Source organism: Chelonia mydas, chromosome 3 (genome assembly GCF_015237465.2).
Source record: "Chelonia mydas isolate rCheMyd1 chromosome 3, rCheMyd1.pri.v2, whole genome shotgun sequence".
Lineage (NCBI taxonomy): Eukaryota > Metazoa > Chordata > Testudines > Cheloniidae > Chelonia > Chelonia mydas.
The window spans coordinates 35,673,927-35,699,492 of NC_057851.1; the positions used below are offsets into that span (position 1 = coordinate 35,673,927).

Here is a 25,566-nt window from a genome sequence, read left to right on the forward strand (position 1 = left end):
TAAGACACCAGGGTTGATCCTACCGTGATTAACGCCGATACAGGATTTTTAATAGAAACAACAAGGAGTCTGGTGGCACCTTAAAGACTAATCGGTTTATTTGTGCATAAGCTTTCGTGGCTAGAAAACCCACTTCTTCAGCTGGACACAGTTTATCAGAACCTTGGTTTACATCTCATCTATTTTTAGATACAAAGTACTAGAATGAAAGACTATTGGAATTTGAAGGGAATATTTCCCAGCATAGTTTTTTTCCTAGATGCAGAAGGATCAGGTTTTTTCTCTGTATATTTCATTGTCCTTATGTCTGATTTTTCCATTTGCTGCAACTATTGTATTTCCAATTCTTTTGTAACAACTTTGCTCAGATTCTAAGACTTTTTGTTTCTTTTCAGCAGCTCCATTTTATCGACTTTTTAGCTTGAGATATTAGCTTGATGTCCTTGGCAGCCAAAGATAAAGAGACAATTGCCCGCGTAAACCTCTCACACTCTGTAATACTAATGTACTACACAGCATAGCACATTTGTTTATAGAATGGGGGAGATCGCTGTATTTCTTTTATAAATATATTCATTTCTGTCTATATGATTACTATAACATGTCTGCTATGTGGTTAATATGAGTTAACTTAGGCCTTGTCTACACTACAAAGGTAGGCTGAGGTAAGTAGCCTTATGTCGACTTGTTTCTGCACGTGTCTATACTTAAATTTATTTCCCATGGACGTAAGTGCCCCATTATGGCAACACAGTACCTCCACCTCCCCAAATGGCATTGAGCCATGACTGAAGCACAATGTTTGATGCAGTGCAAGTGTGGATATTGTGCAACCTATAGATTCTAACAGTCCTCCAGCAGCTGTCCCACAATGCCTGACACTGACCGCTTTGGCCACAGTTGTGAACTCCACTGCCCAGGGGTCAGGGAGACCACAAACCACCCCCATCCCTTTTAAAAACCTTGCATACTTTTGAAATTCCTTTCTCATTGCCCAGCTTTGCGAGCACACCTTGCAGCTCTCCCTTGTGTGCAACTGCCCAACCAGCCATGCCAACTCCCCACTCTAAATGCACTCCTGCCTGAAGTAGACAAGAGGTATTGGATCTCTTGGGCCTGTGGGGAGAGGAGGCTGCACAGGCACAGCTATGGACCAGCTGTAGAAACATAGACATTAACAAGCAGATTGCACAGGGGATGCAGGTGAAGAGGTACAACAAGAATCAGCAGCAGTGCTGCGAGAAAGCAAAAGAACTACCACAGGTATACCACAAGGCCAGGGAAGCCAACAGTCAATATAAAGCCAAACAGCAGACTTTTATTATGATCTGCATGCGATGCTTGGCAGAGGCCCCACCAGCGCCCTGAAGAGCACCATGATTCCTCCAAGGAGCCAAAGACACAGAGCCCCGCAGTGAACAGTGAGGTGGAGGAGGAGCAGAAAGAGAAGGGGAAGGATGCTGGACATGACTGGAGGATCCAGTCATCTTATGAGCCAGCATGTGTTCAAGACTCCACCACAGTCTAGTCAGTCCTGGCAGCTGAGCATGGGCAAGCCTGATGCAGGGGAAGGAACATGGGTAAGCATGTGAATGCATTTCCCATTACAATGTTTAAATGTACAGATGGCGTCCAACCCAACTTAACAGGACACAGCTATTGACTTTTTGTTACTTCATTTGTACCAGAAGAGGTAGTTGTACAATAAACAGAGGTAGAGCTATCATCTGCTTTTCATTCCCATGTAGAGTTAGCCAAGGAGGCCAAGAGGAGCTGTTTGTTTATGTAACACAGGGATGGCACTTGAATCCTCTCGAGAGATCTCAATGAAACTTTCATGGAAGTACTCTGCAGTCCTCTCCTGAAGATTTCTAGGGATGGCAGCCTTCTTCCTTCTTTCATGGTAGGACACTTTCCCACACCAATCCGCGATTCAGCAGGCACCATTTCAGCAAACAGGCTAGCTGCAGGTGGACCCAGGCAGCTTTGAGATGTCAGTAGCAGCTGTCCTCTCTATTCCTTTGTTACCCTTAGAAGTGAGATACCAGCTAAAATCACCAAAGCCTGTGAAAAATAGTGCCAGTGCTCAGTGACACTGCCCTGCACTCGAACCCATGGGCTTAGGGGACAAAATTTTATTGTTTCATGCAACCAAACAATTCTCTCCTCGTTCCCCTCATCCCTGCTGGACAATACTTACCTGGGACTGGAGAGTGGTGCTGTACACAGGCACTCTACAGGACTGAAATGTCCACAAGCATGTCTTGTTTAAATTTTTTGGGGAGCAAGGGAAGGGAGTTCTGAAACTTAACTTTCACTTTCAGTGGTGAGTATACAGCCAATGATACCTCTGGGTATTTTATCTGTAACTGTTGCTGTTACAGCCTTGACGGGCCATCCCCTCCACATCTGCGGAACACCCGACCATGATAAAGAGAAGAAAGATGAGCAGATGTGAGGATATGTTCAGTGAGATTCTGAAAGCCAGTGCTTCATTGGATTGTGAACAGAGGGCCAGGAAGGTGAATATTTCAGACAATATGGAGAAGGAAAGACCAGATAGAAGGCCCAAGAGTCCCAGCAGGAAAAGGAGAGAGAGATGCATCAGGACATAATTTGGCTTCTTCAGCAGCAAACACAGATACTGCAGACTCTAGCTGAGCTACACTTCAACAATCACGGGCTCGTCTTCTTTTGCAGTCAATGAAGAACTCCATTTTAGCACTTCCCTACACCCAAAACATTCCATGTGGCTTCAGGGGCTGCATCCATAACCATAGCACTCCACCCTGGGGGACAGTAAGGATGATCATAGCTTCACATTCACTGACCTGAGAAAACCAGGCTTGCTGTATGCGTAGCCAAAAGGAACTGAAATGGACAGGAAAGTTCTTTCCCCTTGTTAAGTTCTATTCCATTAATTTATTTCAGAAGTTTTCGTTGTATGTGTTTTTTAATGAATTGCATGTTGTTTCTTACACTGACTTTGGTATGCCATAAAAATCTCTTTATGGTAAATAATTCATCTTTATTGCTTAACAACATATGCTGCAGAATGCTTAGTGCAACTGACAGCACTCACTACTTGTTATTCTACACGGTGACAGAACTCATAGGATCAGTGACATAGACGGCGTAATAATTATAAATATACAAGAACCGCAAAATTAACAGATGTATTAACAGACAGCGTTATATTCATAAATGTACACCAAGCACCACACGATTCCTAACAGCCCCCAAAACTTCAGGGCCAGGTAGAGCATAGTCCATCACACCACTGCCTGACCATTAAAGGATTATTTCAAGGCCTCCCTCAGCCACATAGCTCCGTGTCGAGTTCTTCTAATAGCCCTAGTGTCTGGCTGTTTGAACTCAGCAGACAGCTGTTCCACCTGCCCCCTTCACCCCAGTGGCAACTTTTTTTCTCTTTGCCTCACAGACATTACGCTGAACACCACAGACAGCTATAACCATTGGGATATTTTTCTCCCAGAAATCCAATCTTGTGAGTAAACAGTGCCAGCATCCCTTTAATGTACCAAAACCATATTCTACCATATTCTTCACCTGCTGAGCCAGTAGGTGGATGTTTCCCTAGTGCTGTGAAGGTGGCTGGTGTACGGCTTCATGAGCCAGGGGAGCAAGGTATAGCCAGGGTGATGCAGGATCACTATTGGCATGTCAACATAGCCAATGGTAGTCCACTTGTCGGGAAAAAATGTTCCTGCTTATTGCTTTCTGAACCCTCCCATGTTCTTTAAGATGCAAGCATCATGCAACTTCCCTCACCAGCCCACACTGATGTTGGTGACGCATCCTCGGTGATCCACCAACACTTGCATTACCATGATGTACTCTGTGGCAAGGTGGTCTGGTGCCAGAATAGGGCTATGTGTACCAACCATTGCCCCATCGCAGTTCAGGAACCCCACTCTGCACATGCTCCGCTATGTTCTGCACATTACGAGAGTCACAGTCCTGTGTATCAGGAGTCAATTAATGGCCCTGCATACTCGCATGCTTACTGTGGATTTCCCAACTCCAAAATGATTTCCCACCGAATGGTAACATTCTGGCATTGCAAGCTTCCATAGTGTGCTTCTCCGCAGTCAGTGCAGCTCTCATTCTGGTGTCCCTGAGCTGGAGGACTGTGGTGAACTTGGCACACAGATCCAGAAATGTGGTCTTTCACACCCAAAAGTTCTGCAGCCACTGCTTGTTGTCCCAAAACTGCATTATGAAGCAATCCCACCAGTCAGTGCTTGTTTCTTGGACCCAGAAATGGTGTTCCATCATCTGCAGCTGCTCCATAAACACCACCAACAACCTTGAATTGGTTTTCACCGTGTCCCATAGAAATCTGTCCTCCAGGAAATCATCATGTCTCCCACTGCTGCGGTTCTTTCTGTGGCTGTGCAAATACCCAAGGATCATTCATCCTGTTTTTGCAACACTCATGATAATAGTGCAGAGCTGTGTGGGCTCCTTGCTGTGTGGGTAGTGAGAAGTGCTGTGCAGTTTTGTGGGATTTTTTGAAAAAGGCACAACAATTATGGGAGATGGATGGCATTATGGGATGGAGAAAGTTTTATGATGGACATTTGACCCCTGGCTCCCAATCACCCCTCAACAACTTATTTCTGTCCCATCACACATTCCATACATTTCCCAAAAGAGATTACGCCAGATGATGGTGAGTTGCATGCTGGGATACCTACCCAGGGTGCATCGCACTGTGCATTGACACAAGCACTCCTGCTGATTACGCGCAATGCCAACACAAGGAGTTAAGTATGCAAGCACACAAGCAATATACTAACTGAAGCAGTTTTATGCCAACATAACTTAAGTCAAATAAGTTTGTAGTGTATACATGGCCTTAGCCCAGGAGATTTATTCCTTTCCAGGAAGACAAAGAAAGACTAACTCAATGGCCAATATTTAATGGACAATAAAATGAATCCACTGCTGAAAGTCTATTTCTGATCCCTCTGATGAGATGCATAAACCAGATTGACCAGATTCAGAGGTCCCACCAACCGACAAAGGAATTCTGAAATGGATAAAAGACTTCCTGTGAACTCAAAGGATAGACACTGAGTGAGGGTCAGACTGAGATAGAGACACAGGCTGCAAGGGATGCAATCTGTTTCATCCAGCTCCAGTACTGCCTGGGACTACTGGGACGTGCCTAAACTTCCAAGGAAAAACTAAGGTTTAGGTCAGATAATGTGTTTACAGGCATTTTGTTGGTTTAAGCCTTTTCCTCTCTGTTGTGTTTCTGCAGACAACTAAGTAATACTTTTCTTTGAACAACCTGTTCGCTGTCACTGCATTTTCATTGTGGCTGCATCACTCAGAGGGAAATCTATCACAGAGGCCAAAACCCAGCTGGCCCTGATGAGGAGACAGTGTTGGTGAACAGAGGTACTGTACTATGGAGATCCAGTCTAAAAGTGGGGGTGTCCAAGGAAAGACAGAGAGAGGGATCACTGGTATAGCTTACCTTGAACCATGATAACTATAAAAATTAAGGGATAATTATGGAGAATGAGAGAGTTAAGTTAATTATTTTTTATAAATATCATATGCATCTCAGTTTACCTGTGTGATAGTCTGCTGCCCGAATGCACAGAATTAAATCAAAAGAGGCTGTTGGGGGAAGCTAATGGGAAATGAAACAATAGCAAAGGCAGCAAGAGTCTCTGAGGAAACAAAGGGGAAAACTATTAACTGGGGGATATAGGTAGGCCTGTCCTGACATGAGTAATTAAACACATGGGGGTGGGGGAGAATTTATTCTTTTGAAGATAGGATTGGGGAGGTAAATGTATCATTAGGCTGAAAACAGAGTGTTTGTGCTAAGGCCTGGTCTACCTACGGGGTTAGGTCGAATTTTTCCATGTTAGGTCGATTTAAAAATGACTGCGTCCACACAACCAACCCTGTTCCATCAATCTAAAGGGCTCTTAAAATCTACTTCTGTACTCCCCAACGAGGGGAGTAGCGCTAAAATCGACCTTGCTGGGTCAAATTTGGGGTACTGCAGATGCAAATCAACGGTATTGGCCTCCAGGAGCTATCCCAGAGTGCTCCATTGTGACCACTCTGGACAGCACTTTGAACTCTGATGCACTAGCCAGGTACACAGGAAAAGCCCCAGGAACTTTTGAATTTCATTTCCTGTTTGGTCAGCATGGCCAACTCAGCAGCACAGATGACCATGCAGTCCCCCGCAGAATCGTAGAGCATAGAATGTTTCTACGCTCCCCCTATCATCCCCGTCCCTGAGGTTATCGCAGATTAGAAGGCGAAAAAAACACACTCGCGATTATATGTTTTCCGAGCTCATGCAGTCCTCCCGCACTGATAGGGCACAGCTTACTGCATGGAGGCATTCAGTGGCAGAGGCCAGGAAAGAATTAAGTGAGCACGAAGAGCGGAGGCAGGACGTGATGCTGAGGCTAATGGGGGAGCAAATGGACATGATGAAGCGTCTGTTGGAGCTTCAGGAAAGCCAACAAGAGCACAGACTCCTGCTGCATCCACTGTATAACCGCCTTACCTTCTCCCCATGTTCCATAGCCTCCTCACCCAGACGCCCAAGAACTTGGGGGTGGGCGGAAACTCCAGGCACCCAGCCACTCCACTCCAGAGGATGGCCCAAGCAACAGAAGGCAGTCATTCAAACAGTTTGATTTTTAGTGTGACTACAAAGAACAATGTGGCCTTGTCCTTCCCTCCTCCCCACCCCATCTGGGCTACCTTGTCTGTTATTTCATTTTTTTTTCATTAATAAAGAAAGAATGCATGGTTTCAAAACAATAGTTACTTTATTTCGAAGGGGGGAGGGTGGTTGGCTTACAGGAAATTAAAATCAACAAAGGGGGTGGATTTTCATCAAGGAGAAACACACACAACTGTCACAGCAAAGCCTGGCCAGTCATGAAACTGGTTTTCAAAGCCTCTCTGATGTGCAGCATGCCTTGCTGTGCTCTTCTAATCGCCCTGGTGTCTGGCTGCTCAAAATTGGATGCCAGGCAATTTGCCTCAACCTCCCAACCCTCCATAAACGTCTCCCCCTTACTCTCACAGATATTATGGAGCACACAGCAAGCAGCAATAACAGTGGGAATGTTGGTTGCGCTGAGGTCTGACCTAGTCATCAAACCGCGCCAGCGAGCTTTTAAACGTCCAAAGGCACATTCTACCACCATTCTGCACTTGCTCAGCCTATAGTTGAACTGCTCCTTACTACTGTATAGGCTTCATGAGCCATGGGAGCAAGGGGTAGGCTGGGGTAGGTGTGACCGCACGGTCCTGCTGACTGGGAGAGCAGCCTGAGGCAGAAGCCTCCAGCTTGCATGATATTCTAGGCAGGACTGAATCCCCATGAAATGAAACTTAAAGAAGAGAATGACTTGGAGTCTCTGGATCACATTCAGTGCTCTAAGAGGAGACTAGCCATGTCTGCCCATGTGCCCCTGATCAACCTCACTGAGGTCTGCCAGGAGCACCCAGGAGACGTACAATGGCTATTAGTCCTACTGCACTGTCTGCCGCAAAGGCAAGGAGCTGCTGCTGTGTAGCAATGCAGTACCACATCTGCCAGAAGCACCAAGGAGACATACGGTGATGGTGAGCTGAGCAGGCTCCATGCTTGCCATGGTATGGCGTCTGCACGGGTAACCCAGGAAAAAAGGCGCAAAATGATTTTCTGCCATTGCTTTCATGGAGGGAGGGAGGGAGGGAGCGGGACCTGACAACATGTACCCAAAACTACCTGCAACAATGTTTTTGCCCTATCAGGCATTGGGAGCTTAACTCAGAATTTCAATGGGCAGTAGAGACTGTTGGAACTGTGGGATAGCTACCCACAGTGCACCGCTCTTTAAGTCGATGCTAGCCATGGTAGTGAGGATGCACTCCGCCGACTTAATGCGCTTAGTGTGGACATACTGAATTGACTGTATAAAATAGGTTTCTACAAATCGACTTCTATAAAATCAACCTAATTTTGTAGTGTAAACATACCCTAGGTAAGATAAGTAAATCCTAAGTAAGGTCAGTAGGCTAAAAAGACAGACCTGAGTTCTTGGGAAGCCGAGTGGAAAGAGGTCTCAAAGGGAATCCCAACAGGGGAATGCTCCCTACCTGACTCCAGCTAGACTGGTATTCTTCCCAGACCCAAATGTGCGATCAAAGGGTATGCTAAAACCTCAAAGATGCTAGCTTAGGGAAGAAAGTGGGAGGGAAGGAGTGGGCTGGCAGCAACAGTGGCTAGTGATGAGACTCCGGCAGACAGAGACACACAGGAACTGCAGTAAGCAAGCTGGCTCTCCCAAACCAGATAGGAATAAACTGGACCTAGCTAAGCTATGCACAGAGGGGCTAAACTTAGGAAAATAAAATGTATAGGACTTCTTATTGTTTTAACACATTTTTCCTAGATTCTCCTTTTGACAAATCAATGGTTCTTTTGTATGAAGAAGCTGTCTTAGAGTAACTTTAATCACCTACTGTCACAGGCTCCCAGAGAAAAAGACTTACTGGTGCCAAACAAGTTGGGCCTCTTGGGTTAACATGGTTGGGAAACAGTCCAGTTTTAAAGGATCTAAAACCCAGCTGTGGGTGCTGAGCACTTGAAAATCAGGCCTCTGGAGAATCAGTTGTTCAGGACTCATTTGTACTTCTTAAAAGTTTGCATTATGATAGGGAGAAGGAAGAGGTGCATACCTTTAGCAATGGTGTCTGGAGCCACTATTCCTCTAGAGGACATGAATCGGAAGCATGCTGAGAGGCACTATGGGGAGCATGCTGAGAGGCATCCCTTGCTATACATATGGAACAAGTGTAGCCTATGTTCACCCCAGTGCAGCCTGGCAATCTACAGTGGGCGAGGTGAAAGCCCCAGCAAGATTTAGCTCCTCTGTAGACGCTAATATCAAGAACAGCTCAAATTGCCTCCTCGTCTATGCTATTAGCAAGGAAAAGGTAACATTTCCAAGACAAACATCACTTCTGCCCTATAGTAAAAGCAGTAAAGTTATGAACACACATACGTACAGCCAATATAGCAGTGGAACTGCTGATGGGCTGACTGTGCTGTTTTTTAAAAATTATTTATAGCTGGTTAAAAATATTCACGTTATTTTTAAAAAGGAAGAGGAAAGAATCTTTCAGGATCCTGCTTTCACATGTGGCTAGTCAATAGATGAAGAAATATTAGTTCAGAAATTACCCTGAAAGAACGAACTTAACTAAAGTGTTCACTTTGTTGTAATTGGTGATAAATGACAGCTAGCTGCTAAAATATTCATTCAAGTTTCACACGCAAAATTAGATCTTCTTGTGAAAGAAAAACGAAGTGTAAAGTGTTGGTTAAAATCCTTTGAAGAAAGTAAACCCACATAATCCTTATTCTGATTTTTTTTTATATATCAGAAGCACAAAGTATTTTTTCTGTCTTGCCTGACAGATATGGAGCATATATGGAAATAAGTTTTCTAAATACACATTTTATGTACAGTAGATGTAAATTATTAATCAGTATCTCAACTGGATATAAACACCAAGAGAGAAGAAATATTGTTGTTTATATCTTTTATTGTTTATTTGTTCCCCCCCGCCACCCACATCCAACTAAAATGAAGTGCATGGTCATGTTTTTTCTGTATTATAATATAGCCTTTAATATAACAGTTCCCATCTCCAGCCAAACAAAAGCTTTAAACTTGAATTATAATGTTTGCAAGCTACATCACATAACATACAAAAACTGTCTTCAAGGATTTTAGGATTTGATCCAAACTCGACTGAAGTCAATGGAAAGACTCTGGTTGACTTTAATAGGTTTTGGATCAGTCCCTGAGTGTGCTGTTAAAAGCCCTGGAGAGACACACTGTTCTAATCCACATGTTCAGCCCTCAGTGACATTAATGAGCATTCTACACAGAGACCAAATGCAGCATACGGACCTTAGAAAAGAGCAAATTCCTTACAAACTTTCTCATTTTATACTGTGGTCTTACTCTTATCCAGGGATTGGCAATGTTTGGCACGCGGCCCACCAGGGTAAGCCCCGAGGCAGGCCGGGCCGGTTTGTTTACCTGCCGCATCCACAAGTTCAGTTGATTGCGGATCTCATTGGCCGCGGTTTGCCATCCCAGGCCAATGAGGGCTGCGGGAAGCGGCGGCCAGCACATCCCTTGGCCCTCACCGCTTCCTGCACCTGGCCACCTGATATCAGGCATTTCCCCATTTAAATATAAATAGGAAAGGCATGCAGGGTCTGTCCCAATATCCACAAACCAGCACGAAAAACAACGTATATTGTTAAGGCCTCTCATATCAAAGAGTGCATGTCTATGCAATTCTCTCCACAAGTCAAACTCCAACTTAAAAGAATTCTCCGCTGCATAAGAAGGAAATGCAATTTTCCATTCTTCAAACTTCATTAATATTCATCCTTTTTTCCCTCCAAACTTGATCAGAGACTAATTACATGCAACTTGACTGTCTAGGAGTTGTTTGGTTATCTGTAGGAAGAAAAGTGGCAACTTTGTTTTATTGGAGAAGTGTATTTTTTCAATCATCTAGAATCCAAGAACACAACACAAGGAATTTTGCTCAAACTGTACAGAGAGAGAGAGAAAGAGAGAGAGAAAACCTTTGTCCAAACACCATGGATGGAAATTTAATTCCCAAAGGAGAGTTTTTCAGAAGGCTACAAGCATATGAAATTAGGGGTAATCCAGGAAACTCTTTTGCAACATTAACTATAGCGTTTGCTGCCAAGTGAATGTTATAACTCATCCATACTGAGCTTTGTTTGACATCTACTAGCTCATCTATTCACGAGAAATGAAACTTCCATCATTTGATTACATTTGTGTTTCTCGTTATTGGCTGCACCTCCCTATTCGGCACCATCTGCCTCCTTGAAATTCTTCCTTCGTTATCTTAAACTCATATACTGTACTAATACTACATCGGGGTAAAGGGGGGAATCAATGCTGTATCCTTTTGTGTCCAAGCCATAATTCTAAAGCCTAAGGCTATGTCTACACTGCACACCCCTGGTGGCTGTGTGTAGGGTATACATAGCTACACGCAGCTGTGAAAAGCAAGTTGCATCCACACTGTGGTGTGTAGCTACATCCACTAGTGAAAGGGAGCTGCTGGAACCTTTCCTCACTGCATTCCCATTGCCAGAGCCTTTCCCTGTGGTCTTTGGGAAAGGCTCAGACAGCAGTGAGACAGTGGGACACTGCACTACTAAAAATAGGAGTATAGATGGAGGAGGTACTGCTTGGATGTGTAGAGAGCCATTCAGGGTACATACCCACAAGGTTCAGGCATGCCTTTACTTTACTCACCTTATTCTCATGCCATTCAATGAGCTTTCATTCTGTTCTGTCAACATTTGTACCGTACATATACACCGGACCCTTGCTAGAACACATGTCTATATAGCACAAATTCACATATAATGGGGTCGCGGCCGTGGATCCCAAATTTAATTAGTTTAATTGCAATTCATTTTAATGCAGTCCCCGTGTTAATGCAGTACCACGCAAGGATCCCAAATGCCGCATTCTAGCGAGGGTCCGGTGTACATTTGTGTGTGTATGCTCACACATACTTTGTACTTATGTAGCACCTTCAATCTGAAGAGCTCAATATTTTTAACAAACATAAATGAAAATACTTGTGAAATAAGGAAGTATTTTTATTCCCATTTTACAAATAGGGATATTGAGGCACATAACAGTAAACTGACTCATGCATGCAGAAAGCTTCCTGAACCCAGATCTCCTGGCTCTCCTACTAACATATGCCTCTATTAATATATAGGATCCAGTATGGAAACACTACTGGGTGTGGTGCTTACTAAATATGAGTAGTTCAACTGATGGTAGTAAGCACTTTGCTGGGTAGTGAGCACAATAGTAAATAAAAAAGCTGGTTAGAAAATAGTTGTTTTTCTTGCCAAAATTTTTGACTTTGTTAAAAAAAATTTAAATGTTTTTTAGCAACCAAAAACTGAAAAAAAATTGTGGTGAAAACAGCTAAAACCCAGAACATTTTCAAGTGAAAATAGTCAAAAAACAAAAAAGTTCCCTTTTCATCCAAAAATACCCAAAGAGGTTTTTGGCTTTCCAATGAAAGATTTTTTCTTTTTTTTTTTTTGAGGAAGGTAGACACTTACAACAACAACCAACCAACAATAATACTAATAATAATTTGGTCAAAAACAATTTTCCTTTGCAAAAAAATTAGACCACCCCTAAAAATGTTTGTCAGATAAGGTTGCATAGGCAATAAATACTGGACCAATTCACAGTATAGAACTACAAAGGAAAACAAGTTTTATTTGTGGCCTTTATTTTCCTCATTTATGATGAGAACATAAGAACGGCCATAATAGGTTAGACCAATGGTCCATCTAGCCCAGTCCATCTTCTGACAGTAGACAGGTGCTTCAGAGGGAATGAACAGAACAGGTAATCATCAAGTGATCCATCCCCTGTTGCCCATTCCCAGCTTCAGGCAAACAGAGACTAGGGTCACTTCAGAGCAAGGTTTTGCATCCCTGCCCATTCTGGCTAATAGCCATAGATGGACCTATCCTCCATGAACTTATCTAGTTAGTTTTTGTTATAGTCTTGGCCTTCACAACATCCACCGGGAAAGAGATTCACAGGTTGACTGTGAAGAAGTAATTCCTTTTATTTGTTTTAAACCTGCTGCCTATGTGCAAGTACATTATATCCACTGGATCACCCTTGTCCACATGCTTGTTGACCCCCCTCAAAGAATTCTAGTAGATTAGTAAGGCATGATTTGTGAAGAAGCCCAGAATGTTTTCTTCTTGCTACCGTTTTTAACATTGAAAAGATCAGGTCTTGCCTAATTTACAGTTTTGCTTATAATCTTTGGCATAGAAATTGGATTATAACCTCACAAATAACAAGAGACTGAAATATGACTACCACAAGAGGGGAAGGAATTTTTAGAATGTTTAAAACTCTTGTTTTTACTGATTTTGCCCATTGTGCCACCTAAATTCCTTCACTGGCTTCCTCTTCTGCATACCATCACATGCAAGCTCTTGCCATTGCCTTCAAAGCCATACATGACTGTCTTTCCCTTCTTATCTGATTGTATTTCGCTGTTGCATGCATTGTAGCTGTGTCAGTCCCAGGATATTTGACAGAAAAGGTGGGTGAGATAATATTTACACTCTTGAATGAACTCACACAGGAAAATGATAAAGTGATAAAACACAAAAACACCTCACTACCGTGGGTGACTACTCTTCAAAACATGATCACTCTATATCTGACCTATCAATACTCATCCTCAAAGGAAACCTGCACACTTTCAAAAGATGAGCCTGGGAGTTTAAATTCATTACTCTGCTAGACTAAAAATCATGGACTGAACAGAAACACTGAATTTATGGCTTATTACCACGATCTGTAACCCACTAACCCTCTCTTTTTGTCCTATTACTGCAGAAGTGTTAACAGGCCACTCTACCTTGAATAGTCCCTTTACAATATGTGCTAATTACTTATGCTAAATAAGCTGTTCCACCTTGCATTTTGCTTTGACTCTGGGAGTACCTTTCCCAGACTTGAAGAAGAGCTCTGTGTGGCTTGAAAGGTTGTCTCTCTCTCCAACAGAAGTTGGCCCAATAGAAGATACCTCACACAGGTCTCTCTGTATTTCACTTTGCCACTCTCCAACCTCGTCTTCTCTGCTAGTGACTCCAGCCTCAATGCACCATTTCTCCCATGCCAACACCATGAGCTTTCTCCCATCCCAACGCCTGCATAGGCAACTTGAAACACCCTCAGACTTTGGCAGGATCAAAGTCCATAACCTGGACCCAGTTCCAAATGTCATAGCAAGCACTAGGTCTATGCATCAAACCAGAACTTTGAATGTAAACATCACGGCACTGGGGTCTTATCCTAAGATCTGAATTTTGAAGCTAAAGGTCTTGTCTAAAGTTATTTAGAGAAAAAAGGATTGTGAATCATGCAACAGTTGCTATGTAATCAATATACAATCAATGCTATGTATCTTATCACTATTTAATACCTTATCCTACACAATGCTGCATGCTCTCATCTCACTTCAAAACCAATGGATTCGATGGGAGTTAAGATGCTCTGCCACTTGCAAGACTGTGCCCTTATGTAGGCATTAATAAGAGATAATAAAAGTTATATAATAGTTTTTTTATTAATAAATCAGAAAAATCTACTTTTTTGCTTAAAGCTCTAATTTTGCTATGTGGCATCTCGAAAAATATATTAAAATGCTTTAAAATAAAACATTTTTACTATTTTTTTTACATCCATTTTAAAAGATTACACTTATTGATGGAAAACTACACTTAAGAGAAGGCACTTCAGAGAAATTATCATTCTGAATGAATACACCACAGTTTTTCAGAATACATCTCAGGAACAGAATCACATAGATGGTGTAATAAATCTACAGACACCACAGGACTTTTATTAGTTGCACAGCTTCTAGAGAATATGAAAAAAAAATACATGATTTAACTGTTGATTGTAAACGTGCACAGTGTTTAATGAAAACTTTCATTTCTTCGATATAAATTAAATTATTTTTTTTTAAAATGGAGAGAGAATATATGAGCTACCTTCATCTCAATTTGTTTGGTGTCTAGATTCTGAAAAAGCAGCTTTACTCTTGTTTTTCCATCGTCTGAAGACCCCTTGAGCTGAGAGAATTTAAACCTCCAGAGCACATTCTGCAAAAAAAATAATGTTAATTAGGACTCTTTGATATTACACTCTTACACCCAGAACTTTGCATTATTGAGCAATTTTGATCCGACATCAAGAAGTTAAATGTCATGTAAAATAAATGATGGATTAATATAGTTTGGGCAAGAGGATGGTTTGCATAACAAATACAATTTATCAGCTCTACTTCATACATAGCAGCAAAAAAGATACACTTTTTAGTACTTCCCTGCCTATGTAAGGGTGTACAGAGATCAGGGTAAAATCCTGTGCCTATTGAAGTCAATGGGAGTTTTGCAGACCTTAAATCTCTCAAGCCTCACTTGGCTCATCTGTACAATGAGGGGAATGACACTTCCCCACCATACACCAGTATTGCAAAGCTTAATTTTAAGGTTAGATTAAATGTGCTACAGAAATGCAAAGCACTATTGTGTGGGGTATTCAGTCATTCGTATGCCAAGAAATAAGAATCCCCAGGTCTGTCTCAGCCTCAGGTCCCTTCCATAGCAATACATGGAGCTGTGCTACATGAATCACTGGGTTTACCTGGGTATTTTTAAAAATTACAGAAAGAGACTTATTGCAATCAGTCTTGGGAAATTAATTGTTAAAATCACTGTAATTTTCTGCACTTCTCAAAATGTTTTCCATGCATTATAGTATTGGACTTAGAAACGTAAAAAAATGAAGCCAAACAATCAGAGTACAATTTCCTTCTGATGTTTCTGTAACCTCCAATAACAATGGAAATGCCTATGCACACTGAGGTGAGCTGGGAGCTGGTGGAGGAACCATGAATCATTCCCGGTTGAATGCTCTGAAAGCCATTTAAAATGAAATAATGGCAGAAAAGCAGTTTACTGGTTTCTTTTTGTTTTGTTTTTTTTAAATCTGTTTTTTTAAAAAAATCCACATTTGAAAGATGTTTTCTGCCTGTGGACTAGCAGTATGTCTCATCTGAAAACAGCAGACATTTTGACTGTGAATATTTTTTAATATTTGGAAGATAATACTGATTGGATTTCAACCCGGATGGCTGCTCTGTGGTTGCAGCTCCAATTAGAGCAGGAAGAAATGCCAAGTCCTCTTCAACAGAGGTTAGATTATTTTCACTCACCCAGAAGATGGATGTACTGGGTAGCTTTGAACTACTCCATACAAACTGGACTCCTGATGCATGTGGTTAGTAAAATCAAGAAGAGGAGTGTTTGAGTTATTTGTTATTTAGATGATTGATGCTTGCTTATTAGAGAGCAGGGTCCCAGCTTCCCTTAAACAAGTAATTAAAGAAATGATTGCTTAATGTTGTTAATTATTACATCAGAGTCCTCATATTCCCTTGATGATGATGATGATGATGATGATGATGAAATATTTATATTATCTTAGTGCCCAAATGCTCCAATCAGTATTGGAGCTACAGAATGCTGGGCACTGTACAAATATAGAAAGAGACATAAGCCCGAAAGGCTTGTCATATAAAGAAAAAAACAGACACACGTTAGGGAATGAGAACACACAAGCAAATCATCCTGGTGAAGAACCTTGGCACAGCTTTGTTAGTTGCATGTACTTTATTTTTTTAATAGAGGAAAGGAGGAATAGGAAAAGGATAGAGCTGCGTTCTTGGCTTTGGGATGGTATGGGGTTTGAATTGGTCACTGGGTGATAAGCTCTTCCTAGCAATGGACATATACCTGACTTATCTATATCTATATGTCCATGGGGGGATCTGGTGGTTTTCACAGGGCTCTGAATGGTCTCTAATCCTTTGAATGGGAGTGGAAGGGTACTAGATAAGGACCTCAATCAGAAAAGTGTTGAGAGGAAGCAGAAAATCCTAATTATCTCCTTCTGTACCCCTCCACCCCAGCTCAGCTGAGCCAGCAGTACATAGTACCCCAGATTTCCTAACACAATACCTAAAGAATCAAGTGCTCTAAAGCATATACTAGGGAAAGCTCATAAACCTCAGTACAAAGTAGCTGGACAACCTGAATATGTTCTGAAGTGATCGTATTACAGATTAGCTGCTGCTGTCCATTGCTGCCTCAGCAAAATCAGCAACTGTGGGCAAAGAAATGCTTTTTCTCTCCTGCACTGTCCTATGGGGAGACAATATTTTCTGCCTGAAGAAAAGGAATGGATTGGGGTGGGGAGCAGTGGCCCTTTCCTGTCATTTTTCATCTTCCTGAAGTTAAAAGATAGAGGTTGTGACCATGTAGAACCACCTGACAACCCCAGTGAAGGGGGTCTCAGGGCTAGGATTGGGCTGATGAGAAGTCTCTCTGAAGGCAAAGAAGGATGTAGGGGAAAGGGTACATTTTTTGAAGGAGAGGGATGACTATGCAAAAGGCCTCAGCTCAGTTCCACAGAACACTCATGGCCAATGCTTAAGGTTGAAATAGAATTGTGAATCCAATTGTGAATCCTTCTGCACAGATCTGTATGCAGACAATATAGCAAGATGCTCCCAGCAAGGCCCTCTAGTTTTCCTTACTGTCATAAGTGTCTTGTACTTTCTGTTAATGTGTCAATGTGAGATTACTGTTGAGGTTCAGCATTCTTCTGCAGCATTTTCCCCCTAACAAATTTAATTAGTCAGGACAGGATGTATTGATTAGGTACTCTGATCTGCCATTAAACACTGATTAAGGTAATGTTCCCCTTTTTGCTCCTGAAAACAGATGGGATAATTTGATAATTTAGTCCGCAGAAGAGAAGAGTGAGGGGGGATTTGATAGAAGCCTTCAACAACCTAAAAGGGGAGGTCCAAAGAGGATGTTCTCAGTGGTGGTAGATGACAGAACAAGGAGCAATGGTCTCAAGTTGAAGTATGGGAGATCTAGGCTGGATATTAGGAAACACTATTTCACTAAGATGGTGGTGAAGCACTGGAATGGGTTACGTAGGGAGGTGATGGAATCTCCATCCTTAGAGGTTATTAAGGCCCGGCTTGACAAAGCCCTGGCTGGGATGATTTAGTTGGTGTTGGTCCTGCTTTGAGCAGGGGGTTAGACTAGATGATCTCCTGAGATCTCTTCCAACCCTATTCTTCTATGATTCTATATTAGGTTAGCCATTTTTCTGTATCAAACCTGCAGCTCTTTATTCTAAATTAATCTATTTTTAAAAGTCTTGCCTGAAATTTGTGGACACTTCTCCATTGACTGTATAAACCGTTATTTTAGATGTTGTTGCTTTTTTAATTTTTAAAAAGTCTCCCTGTCCTCTTAGTTAGTGGAAGTAGGAGACCATCATCCCAAAACTCATTGAAACTAAACAGGAAAATATAGCCAGGTGTCACCATTTCCCCAAGTGACTTGTTGCTGTTTGTAATGTGCTAGGTAGAGGTCTTCAGGGAGGCATTTAGTTTTCATTTCACACTAGTGTTCCGCTTCAGAATATAGGACAGAAAAGCAAAGGCTAAGGTTATTACTTTTTAAAAGACTATAAATATTTATTTTATTTATTTGGTATTATTCATCCAAAGGATCCCAAAATGCTCTCCAAACTTTACATTTACAGGAATCATTTTGTTTCTCACTGAAATGCAGCCAACCGTGGAGCGGAATGCAGAATCTGTTTGAAAGTACCTAACAGCACTATGACAACAATTTAGCATAAGAAGTGTACAGAAAAGCCACAGCCAATTTAAAACTGCTGAAATAAAAAAGGTATGTAGAATGTATTTGTGAAGGCCAAATGCAATGTAATTAATACCAACACTCTTGCAAGAAAGAAAGAAGAATGTGAATGTACAGCTCTTGAAATTTTATACCCTAGTAAATAATACTGCACATGCTATGGCATTAGTCCAGATTTACACCAGCATCGATGAGAGCAGATCCTAGTCATGAAGTCTTTAAACAAAGCCACTTTCAAATTACTGATACATATTCTAAAAAATAAATACTTTGGTCCACATTTCAAAGAAGGGCATATTTTTGCTTTTCTCTAAAATCCAAAACGGTTCAATCAACTTCCTTCACACTGTTAAAAAAAATATAGCTCTGTTCTAAGAGTAATCCCCCAGTGTTAAGGTTAAAACGTGATTTATTTATTTATTGCCAGAGTTACTGTGTTGCCAAAAACACAGATCGTCAGCTAGTGTAAATCAGCATAGTTCTGTTCAAGTAAAAGGACTTACACCAATTTATCTAAGCTCAGGGGTTTGCTCACAAAATGCAATAAGATTCGCATTAAATTTTACTTGAATTGCAGAACATTTTGCTGGCTTTGCATCCTCCGCAGATGTAGAAAATGGCTCCTTCTCCACTACTGCAGCTTCAGTAGACAGAGGCCTGCCACTACCATTTCCCTTCTCCATTCACTTTAGGAAATTTAACACCAGCATCAGTAGAGCACAAGGACCAGCCTTTGCTGGGTCTTGCAAGGCTAGAAGGGAAAGGAAGGTTTCTTACATCCTCTCCTTCCTTCTTGAAATTCCACACAGGGCTAAGCCCAATTCAATCTTTTAATTGTCTTATGGTAAGGAGTGGTTTACTGTTCTCCTAAACACACAGGTTCAAATCACACACCACTTCATTTTCTCAAGATCAGTAAACCACTGTCCATCTTGTGGTTTTTTGGGATGAAACCTTAGAAACTGAGGTCTGGGTTAAATATCCAATGGCTTTTCTTTTGTTTGTTTCTTGTAAAAATAACCATTTGTCTTGGTGTCCTTGGCCAAAATGCCCCCTTCCATGCTATGGCATAGGCGGGCTATCCCTTTCCAATTCACAGCTGGGTGCGTTTCAGTGTGGGACCATATCAACAGACTTTGTAATGTGCTTTGGGATCAAAAGTGCTAGGTAACTGTAAAATATTATTAAAACCAAGCTCATTAACAGCAGAATAGAACAGATTATGTTTTTAGCTCCTTTTCCTCTTACCTTTGTTTTACTGTCAAAACAGGTGAATCCCAAGGCAAAGTCAACTGTGAAACACAGGGATGCTCCTTGCCAGCTGCACATATATGTTTTAGACTGGAAAAAATATTAAAGTTGAGAATACAGTTTTATTATCATTGTTCTTTTTATCCAATAACAGTACATCTTATTTTCTGTTTGTGACAAGGCACCAAGCCCGTTACACGAGGAGAGAATTACAGCAGTCTATTGATTAAAAAAAAATCTGTAAAAATAATATATATTTACAACATAGTATCAGAGATCTTAGGCTGTTTTTTTTGTTGTTTTTTTTAAACAGCTTTTTAGAACCTGGCCAGATCTGACTTATAACTGTCCACTACAAAATGAAAAACTAAACAATCCAAACTAAAAAGAACCATTTGTAAAATCCTCTGAGAGAGATTTTGGAAGACTACTTAGAACTAACTTGAAAGGCTAAATCGATTATATAATAATTGGTTCTCACTCGGTTTCTAACAAACTTTGTGTACATAATCAAATCACTAGCGACTGTCTAACTATGAGATCAGTATCTGTCTGCTTCACCTCTCTGTCTACTTTAACCTTTGCAAATAGTCTGTTTGATTTTGCAAGATTTCTTTAAAGCCTTGTAAAACTACAGTAAGGTACCACCACAGTACCAGTGGGTCATTATTAAACCAATTAACTAGCACTGCTCTCTTGTCAGCCGCTGAAATTGAATGTTAATTCTTTGACCTCTTTTAGGTTAAAAAGATTAAGCTTATGGTTTAACTTGAGGTTAAACTTAACTTGCGGTTAAACTTATGAAAGCGCTTTACAATTAAAAGTCTATTAACATTTAAATTTACCTCTATCCACATCTCTAATAGCATCGGTATTGCAGTTCCTAACCAAAATACACAGTGTGCACATTTAACATATATTTATGTCTTCATGTAAACTGGATTCAGAATGTAAAGACAGGTAGTCTTCAGCGCTCCTGGCTATAAATTTAAAAAGGGGCTGGAAGGTTTCCACATTGACATCAACAGCAAAAATCCCACTGACTTCACTTATAGAGCTACTGAGCCCCTTCTCACGATCCCCACACCCTGGATTTACAGAACACTTTCCAAAATGTTTAATATAGCCTCTTGATTTACTAAAAGTCTGAGTTTTCCCAAGGGAACAATACCTTGTCCTCATATTAATGTCTCATAAGCAGCAATGTCATCTCATCTTTAGAGATTTGTTTATTTAAAATTTTATGTCTGGATAATCTTTTTGAAATGCTAGATCTTAAAAAAGAGAGGTTCTAACAAATGAATGGTTTGTAGGAAATTGATAAATTAATAAAACTCTAGGTAGAAAGTTGATCCTTTTGATATTATTTAAAAAAGTAGTAAAGCTTGAGATGTTGAAAAATAGACATTTTGACATTCTTGAACTTTAGCATTTACTGCTTTTGAAGGTTCTCATTCTAATATTTTAAAAAATCTTATTGTTATGATCAAAATACACATTTTTGTCAAACTTAGTGATAGTCTAACATAAAAGGAACTTCAACTGAGTTACAACATTGACATTTTATATAGCTTACATTTTTTAATGGTTGCAGAGTTGATGTAATTCATCTATCAGTACTAGAGCTGGTTGAGTAATGGGAAAAAAGATTTGTGAATAAGCAGTTTGATTTGCTGCTGTTTGTGGATCATACTATTGGCAAGAATATTAGTGATTGCCATTAAATTATTAATATGTTTATGAGTCTCCAGTATTTCACATATTTATTATAAAACGTCATGAATTGTTATTCACCATTTGTTCTACATTATTCTTCTACTGAACAGATTTTACTGAATTCACCCCTTCTTGTGAACTGATGAGAATAGGCCACTTCCACCTTAATTGAATTGGCCTCGTTAGCACTGACCCCTCACTTGGTAAGGCAACTCCCATCTTTTCATGTGCTGTAATATATATACTGCTTACTGTATTTTTCACTCCATGCATCTGATGAAGTGGGTTTTAGCCCACAAAAGCATATGCCCAAATAAATGTGTTAGTCTCTAAGGTGCCACAAGGACTCCTCGTTGTTTTTGCTGAAAAGATTCTGTCATCCAGGGCCTGATTCAGCAAAGAACTTAAACATTTGCTTATCTTTATGGACATGTTTTTTTAAATCAGGAAGCTAAAAAAACAGCAGATAACTAACCAATCACAAGGCCACAGATAGTAAATACTAAAAGTGAGCAGTTCACAAAGAATTAGCCTGAAATATCTGGTGAATATTGAATAGTTATGCAACTAACAGAACTGGTTTGCAAATGACCTGCAAACTAAAATACAAAACAAAACAACAAAATTTTTCAGTTTGATAAATACATCACCATAAACCTAATCAGGAGCAATCTTCATTAGGGACATGACAGTCTTTTTCCAGAAAACATCTTTCAACAAAAATACTTTGGGTTTAGCTATATCTATTAGGGGAGAAAGTTGATGTTTAACCTGAAAGGCGACATATTGCAAATGCTCACTGACTTAGAATCTGAAAATCTTAAAAGGCCTTAGCTTGGAGGTTATCAAACACTTTCCTGATATGGATCACATATTAATAGAGATCATCCAGAGGACCACCTCCTCTCCCATTCACCAAAGCACAGACTACCATCCCTGTCCAGTCATGACTGTGACAACAACCTTCCTTTATGTTTGTGATTACACAACATCCCTCTGGATGACTACAGCAATCACTGACATGGAAATTTAATATTAGGCACCCATTTAGTCTACTTTTAGTTGTCTTTTAATGTCTTTTACTGAAATCAATAGAAATTAGAAGCCTAAACACCATTGTGGATCTGGGCCTATGTCTCTAGTCAGCTCTTGGCAGGTCCTGAGCAGTATTCCACAGACCACAGTTTGAGAACTCCTAATTAAGATTGTTGACAGGAGAAAAGAATAGTATCACAGGTGTCACTGACCCTTTAAAGGGAAAGAGACCAGTACACCTGTGACTTGTCAGCTCACTCCAGTTGGACTTAAAGGAGGGCACCTGGCTTTTGGATGGGAGAGAGCCCTGGTGAGTCAGAGCTGCCTGAAAACACTGACAGAGAGACAGAGAAGGTCGGGTAAGAGCTGCCTGAGGAGGTAAAGGAGAGACCAGGGTGGGAGGGGGGAGAAGTAGGAGGAGAACCAGTAGCAGCAGCCAGCTGGTGCAGAGAGCCACTGGGAAGAGCAAAAGGTTAATGATGAGGACTGGCCAGTGCTGGGGAACCCTTGCCAAGTTAAAGGAAAGCTCATGCAGGGGCCCTGATGAAGAAGAGGATGAAGCGGGTTAATGCTGATGGTGAATCTCAGGAGGAGGGTTAGGACTCACAGGCAGGGAGGCCTGGCTGAACGGGACACCTGACTTGGGGCAATGGAAGAAGTCTCGCAGGAGAGAAGTGGGTCTTGTAACTCTCAATTTGATGGCCTGGAGAGTGAGACCCTGCTCAAGGCACTGGGACAGAACGATCAATGACTCTGGTGGGTGATCTAGGAATGGTCACATTTAAAAGGGATTTAAGAGCTGCTGTGTTATAATCTTGTTTTACTTTGGGGATTTGAAAGAAACTGTTTTTACTATGAGGGATCTGTGGACTATGGCACTTTATAAATAAAAGAGTTTGAATTTGCCACCAAGAGACAATATTCCTTTGTATGGGTGAATTCCAAAGGGAAACAAAGGTAGTTGTTTGTCATGCCCCAGCCTGCTTTAGGAGGTTGCTCCAGTAAGGCTCCACCTTGTAACACATAGGTTATAGTTAAAATATCTTCCTTGCTTATATGAAATAAAATTTTGTGAACTGGATTCTGACACCTGCCTATTAGATGGAACTCAGGGCATATATGTGTAAGTTAATGCAATTTTTCTCTTGGCCCAAAGTAAATTATTTCAAGATTTTTCATTAAAAACAAATTTCAGACACACCAGAATATTTTAATATTGTGTTTTCCTCAACACAGACCTTCTGTGGAATTGATACAAGGTCTTACTCAGGATTCTGTAAAACATTTCAAAGCAACTTTTCAAATATGCCTACTTGATGACAAATCTATGTTAAAACTGGCCTTTTATGATCCTTATTCATGTTGATGCCATACTTCTTGCTAAAATTAACATACATGAAATCTTTTCTGTATGTCTGTTTGAAGTACCCGCTGAAATGCTAATGAACAGGAGCTACAGTCGTTATTTCCAATAGCTAGAGAACATCAGCATGTACTTTCAATAACTGTTAATATGAAAATACTAAGATGCTGAAGTTACATCTAGTTAAGGTGCCTCATGTCTATATTTCACAAATACAACACATTAAAAGATTAAGGTTGCAAAATCAAGCACTCAAATGGTAGGAAATGCCAGAATTAAGGTTGACTGCACAACCTTAATTCTGTCACCTTGTGCATATGCATTATGATGCTGTCTTTAATTACATGCTCACTGTATCAGGGTGACTTGCCTGTGGGCTGGAGAGCCTGGGTCTAAGGCAGCCCTGACTACAAGAGGGGCTGAGAGAGTCAAGTGATTTAATATTGGGAGAAAAAAGCAGGAAACTGCAGAGTTGTGGCCAGAGAGAAAGCATGGAAGCAGGGCCAGAGGACTGGAAATTGATGGTTTCAAGTAGAGTTTATTATTTTGGACATTATGTTTGATTATTCTGTGATGAAGGAATCTGACGATTTTTAGTGTTAAACTATCCCCAGAAATGGTGCTGTAAGCCATAGGCGCCGACTCCGTGGGTGCTCCGAGGCTGGAGCACCCACGGGGAAAAATTAGCGGGTGCTCCGCACGCACTGGCAGCCAAGCTCCCCACTCCTCACCCCTCCTGCTCCCCCCCCCAGCCTCCCCCTCCCTCTTGGGGCTTCCTGCCCCCGCCCCCCGCCGCCTAACAGCTGTTTGGTGGCGCTTACGACTTTCCAGGAGGGAGGAGAAGAAGTGGCGAAGCGGCGCGCTCAGGGGAGGAGGTGGCGAAGAGGCAGGGCAGGGGCAGGGACTTGGGGGAAAGGGCTGAAATGGGGGTGGGGCGAGGGCAGGACCGGGGCAGGAGGTGGGGGTTGAACAGAGAGGAAGTCGGCGCCTATGCTGTAAACCACAAGAAAGACTTTCTGGACTACTTAAGGGGCCTGTAGGAGGGAGACAGTAAGGGCAGGGTGCTGTAAAAGCAACCCATCATCATGAAGTGGTGCTCCATAAGCAGCCACACCTTGCAGCCACTACAATGACATACTATTTTTTCCCACAGGACCAAAAATTCAGTGCACAGGATGAACCTGCTCAGGGAATAAATCCAGGTTGTGTTGGTAAGGAAGCTGTTACCTGTAGAACCACAACCTCATTTGTTGCAGAAGTTGGAAGATGTGTAGTAAAGGAGGCAGGGGAATTTAGGAAGAGAAAGGATGGTCCCACGGTTAGGGCATTTGAATGCTTCCCTAGAGAACTGGATTCTATCCCTGCCCCTGCCATAGAATTCCTGTGTGATGCTAGTCAAGTTGCTTAAATTCAGCATTTCACAGGTGGTCACTAATTTTGCATTCCTCATTTTCTGGAAGACTGACTTCAAACCCTGTGACCTGACTTCCACTGAGCACTCAAAGCTACCACAGAAATCAATGGGAGCTGTGTTTTGAACATAAAAAGTACTCTGGAAAATCATGTGCTAGGATACCCAAAATTAGAGGATACTTTTGAAAGAGAAATGATATAAGGGTGAGGAAGAGGGATAACAAATGGTCTACATGTAAAGTGGAACAGGTGCAGAGAAGAGCTACGAGGATAATCAGAGGACTGGAGGGCCTATCTTATGAGAGGAGACCAGAAGAGTGTGGCTTGTTTAGTCAAGCAAAAAGAA

General features: G+C 41.4%; 1 protein-coding gene across 1 annotated transcript in view; it reads right to left on the reverse strand.

Moving 5' to 3' along the window:
* SNTG2 (syntrophin gamma 2) overlaps positions 1-25,566 on the reverse strand; it is a 247,301-nt gene that overhangs the window by 3,070 nt on the left and 218,665 nt on the right. The window contains exons 15-16 of the mRNA XM_043541919.1: positions 19,691-19,783; positions 14,687-14,797 (exon numbers count right to left, since the gene is read on the reverse strand). Of these exons, the coding sequence (XP_043397854.1) occupies positions 14,687-14,797; positions 19,691-19,783 (204 nt within the window). The remainder of the gene's footprint in view (positions 1-14,686; positions 14,798-19,690; positions 19,784-25,566) is intronic.